The 4842-nt window shown below is 39.1% G+C and overlaps 1 protein-coding gene across 1 annotated transcript; it reads right to left on the reverse strand.

Annotated features, from left to right (window-relative positions):
- Nucleotides 1-1960: 1960 nt before the first annotated feature.
- LOC145060274 (uncharacterized) lies at nt 1961-2476 on the reverse strand. The gene has a single exon (XM_079007968.1). The coding sequence runs from the start codon at nt 2474-2476 to the stop codon at nt 1961-1963; it is 516 nt and encodes a 171-aa protein (XP_078864094.1).
- Between the last annotated feature and the right edge of the window lie 2366 nt (nt 2477-4842).

Below are 4842 nucleotides of genomic sequence, written 5' to 3' on the forward strand. Positions count from 1 at the left end.
GAAAGCATCGAAGGCGACCAACGAAGATCTCCTCAAGAGGGTTGAGCTGTTGAGAAAAGAGAAGGGTGAGAAAGAGGAAAATCATGTTGTTGAGATGGAGGGGGTGATCACTGATTCGAAGGCGAGTGTTGTGGTGTCTATCTAGGAGGCCAAGATCAAGCTGGCGGAGGATCTTGAGAACTAAGGATCTTGGAATGTAGCTGGATTACACGAGGCACTAGCCAAACTAACTAGCAAGCCTGTCACTGCTACTGAGGATCTTGCGTTATAGCCTACGGAGGGAGGGAGAAGAAGGATGCGGCCGATGATGACCAGGATAACGTCTAGGCCTGCAAGAAACTAGTCCAAGTAGTTTTTTTCTCCTGCAATGTAAAACGATCCTTTATGCTATGGTTGTTAAATATCTTTACTTTGCATGTTTGATTAGTTTGTATGGTTGTAGTAGGATTTATAGTCAGGATCTTAAGTAGTTCAGGGTTCACAAGAATTCTCATGATCCTAAAATAACCTGGAAACAGTTAGTATTTCAATTAGGATCTCAAAATAGTAGTGATTTACTTAGGACAAATATTTAATAACAAATACTAGTAACAATAAGGATAGATAGAACCTGAGTGTCTTTGGACTTTGTGACCTTTAGGACTCGCTTCTAGGAGAAGTGCAAAATTACAATTCTATAGGATCACAGAGTTCCTTTATAGAAGGATCCTTGATCATCAAGGAGTATATTTAAGTGTTTTTAACCCAGTAATCTTTAGGGAGGATCTCTCCTTAGGAGTCGACTGGAAATGACTCTAACCTGGAAAATAACTGAAGAAAATGTTGCAATATTATGGTGCTACAAATGTTATATATTTTATGGGGATAATCTCATCTTCAAACAATGCGTTGGTATCGTAACTTTCGAAGAACTTTGGGAAAAATTCCAAACATAGTAGATTTTTAGGGAGGATCCCAAATCATATGATAACATAAAAAATTTATAAATTTTATTTATTTTCTGGGGAAAATCCTAACTTGAGATAACATGAAAATGTTATAAGCCTTGTGCATTATCTGGGGAAGATCCCAACTTGAGATAACATGTAAATGTTATAAACCTTAGGAAATTTCTGGGGAAGATCCCAACTTAAGATAACATATAAATGTTATTAACCTTATATTCAAACTTTAGGATCTTAACTAATGTTCACAAATGAGAGGGTAGCCAAGCCACTAAAGTGTGAAATGATCCCCTCATTCACATCCCATAGTTGGATATCGTGCGACCAAGCGAGGTATATAAACCTTAACTCATGTGAAAGAGGTAATTAAGTATTTAAACCTTAGAGGGGATTAAGTACCCTTATTCGTAGGAGAGATGATCAGTCTCTATTCATAGGAAATTCATATTGTGAATCGTTGGATGTTTTCAGTCATGGAGCTCTTTTATGCCAGTGGTTTTTTAAACTTCGGAATCCTCAAATATTCATCTGTCAAGATCCTTAGAGGCCAGGATCCTTGAGTGTTCAACCATCAATATCCTTATAGGTCAGGATCCTTAAGTCCCTATGTGCAACAAACATTAGCTAGGGGTGGGCATTAGCCTAGCTAACACCCCTCTCATGCTTAAGTTAGTAATGGTATTTGAAGAGAATAAATAGTAATGAAAAAAAAAGGGTAAAAGGTAAATATCATGTGTACCTTAAGTGTGTTGGGAAATGACTAACCTTACTTACATAAAATAGGCTTTGATATGTATAGCATTCCAAGATCTTGGCAAGATGTTTCCATCTAGGGTGGCCAACCAATATGCCCCCTTTCCCACTTTGGCATCCACGAGATATGGCCTTTCCTATTTAGGTGCCAGTCTACTTGCACTAGGATCCTTGGTATTTTGGAATGTTTTCCTTAGTACCAAGTCTTCTATTTAGATTCTTCTGAATTTTATAATTTTATTGTATGCGTTGGTGATCTTCTATTAATGAGCAGCAATAAGGATCTTGGCAAGATCCCTAAGTTCATTTACAGTGTCAAGATCCTGGGCCAGGATCCTGTTGTTGTCCTCTTGGTTTTGAAGTAGGTATGTTGCTATTGGGATCACCACTTCAGTGGGAATCATTGCTTCCGTTCCAAACACTAATGAGTACGGGGTTTGTCCCATAGCCACCTTGGAAGTGGTCCTATCTTCCCATAATACGAAAGTAAGTTCTTCTGCACATCTTCCTTTTTTCTCATCCAACCTTTTCTTCATGTTATTGACTATGATTTTATTGTTGGATTCTACTTGGTCATTGGCTTGAGGATGGATAGGATTAGACATTACCATCTTGATTCCCCAACTTGTGCAAAAGTCCCTTGACCTTTTGCTTATGAATTGGGATTCATTGTCACATATAATTTCGGTAGGGATCCCAAACTTGGTCAAGATGTTACGTTTGATGAAGAAAACTACCTTTTGTCTCTTACTTGGACGAAGGCTTCGGCTTCTATCCATTTTGAGAAGTAGTCAGTCATCACTAGCTTGAAGACCTTACCTCCAGGGGCTACTGGCATTTTACCCACTATATATATTCCCCATTTCATGAATGGCCAAGAGGAGATGATATGATGTAGAGGTTATGCTAGTTGATACAGGATGTTGCTATGTCTTTGACAACCATCACATTTCTGGGCATGAAGGAAGGAATCTTTCTTCATGGTTGGCCAGTAGTATCCTATTCTTAAAAGTTTGGAGCATAAGGATCTACCCGCAGTGTGGTTGTCGTAGTCTCCTTCATGTATATCCTTTAGGACCTCTACAACTTCATGATCTTCTAGGCTCCTAAGGTGTAGACATGCTATAGATTTTTTTGTATAACTTACCTTGGATTATAACAAACCTTGAGATCCTTATTCTGAATGCCTTTTCGCTTTTCTCTTCCTTAGGGATTGTGCCATTTTAGAGGTATTCCATAATGGGTTGGATCCAGGATCCTATGGTTGGAGAAGGATCCTTGATGTTGGGATCCTGATGTTGAATCGTGGAATCGAGATCTTCGATTGTGGCGACGTCAGTAGTTTCCACGTGATTGTCAGGATCCTTTATTCTCTTGGTAGGATCCTCAATTTTAGGGAACAATACGTGGGTTATAGGGATCCTAGTTTCTGGCGGGATCCTTAGGGAAGATCCTAGATTGGCTAAAGCATCTGCTTCAGCATTGTCTTCTCTAGGAACCTGGTTTAGGCTAAATGTTTCAAATTTTGAGGCCAGTTTTATGAGTATCTGGAGATATAGTTCTAGCTTCTCTCCTTTTACTGCATAGGATCCATTAAAATGGTTGTTTAACAATAAAGAATCAACGAATACCTGAAGATCCCTGATTTGAAGATCTTTGGCTAGCTGTAGTCCCGTGATTAGTGCCTCATATTCTGCTTCGTTGTTGGTTGCACTGAACTCACAACTGATTGCTTGGGGTAAGATGTCCCCCTATGGCGATTTTAGTATCATCCCCAATCCAGTTCCTCTTTGGTTTGATGCTACGTCTATGAAAAGCGTCCGTCTTCCCATATTCTCTTATTCTAGAAGTTGTTCGGCTTCTATTTCGACTTTGGTTCTTAGATCATCAATAAAGTCAGCCACAAAGTCTGCCATTGCATGGGACTTTATAGCTGATATTGGTTCATATTTTATGTCATATGTGCTTAACTTCACGAACCACTTTGCCATCCTTCCTGACATTTCTGATTTTCTCATAACATTCTTAATGGGAGAGTTAGTTCTTATAGTTATAGGGTGTGTTTCAAAATAATGTCTTAATTTAGTAGAAGTTGTTACTAATGCAAGTATAATTTTTTCAAGGTGAGAATACCTGGTCTCAGGATCCATGAGACTTTTACTTCCATAGTAGATGGGATGTTGGTCCTCATTGAGATCCTTAGCTAATATTGCACTTACCGCGTTCAAGGATACTGAGAGGTAAAGAAGGAGTGATTCCCCATCTAATGGTTTTACTAATAGGGGTGGTGAACTCAAATATCTGATAAGTTCCTGGAAAGCATCTTCTTGTTCCTGGGACCATTCGAATCTTTTGTTCTTCTTCAAGATGTCATAAAAAGGCTTGCATCTTTCTTAAGATCTTGAGATGAACCAGTTTAGGGAAGCCATTCTTCTTGTTAGCCTCTGAATATCTTTTGTCGAGGATGGTGATCTTAGATCAAGGATGGCATTGATTTTCTTAGGGCTTGCTTCGATTCTCTTTTGGTTACCATGTATCCCAAGAATTTACCCAATCTCACCCCATAGTGTCACTTAAAGGGATTCGGCTTCATGTTATACTAGTCCAGGAGGTCGAAGGCTTCTTCGAGATCCTTGAGGTGATTTTCAGCTTTTTTGGATTTAACCACCATGTCATTGATGTATACTTCCATGGTGTCCCCCGGTTTCTCTTTAAACATCTTGTTGACCAGTATTTGGTACATTGCACCTTTAATTTTAAGACCAAATCGCATGGCAGTGTAACAGTAAATACATGTTGGAGTTATAAATGTCATGTCCTATTGGTCAGAGGGTTCCATCTGGATCTGTCGGAATCCTACTGATGCGTCCATGAATGTTAGTAATTCATGACCCGTTGTTGCGTCTATCATGGAGTCTATGTGTGATAGAGGGAAAGGATCCTTTGGAAAAGCCTTGTTAAGATCTGTGTAATCTACACACACTCTCCATTTACTGTTCTTCTTTTGTACCATGACCACATTAGCTAACCATATTGGGAATTTCACCTCCTTGATCATGTCGGGTTTGAGAAGATTTTCTACTTTTTCTTGTATAACTTGGTTTCTTTCTGGTGCAAATTTCCCCCTCTTTTGGTGTATCGGCCT

Source organism: Lactuca serriola, chromosome 6 (genome assembly GCF_051521515.1).
Source record: "Lactuca serriola cultivar US96UC23 chromosome 6, Lser_US96UC23_V15, whole genome shotgun sequence".
Lineage (NCBI taxonomy): Eukaryota > Viridiplantae > Streptophyta > Magnoliopsida > Asterales > Asteraceae > Lactuca > Lactuca serriola.

Bases quoted from the DNA above. Each gene is read 5' to 3' on its own strand.
- LOC145060274 (XM_079007968.1), bottom strand. From the start codon at position 2,476: ATGGATAGAAGCCGAAGCCTTCGTCCAAGTAAGAGACAAAAGGTAGTT.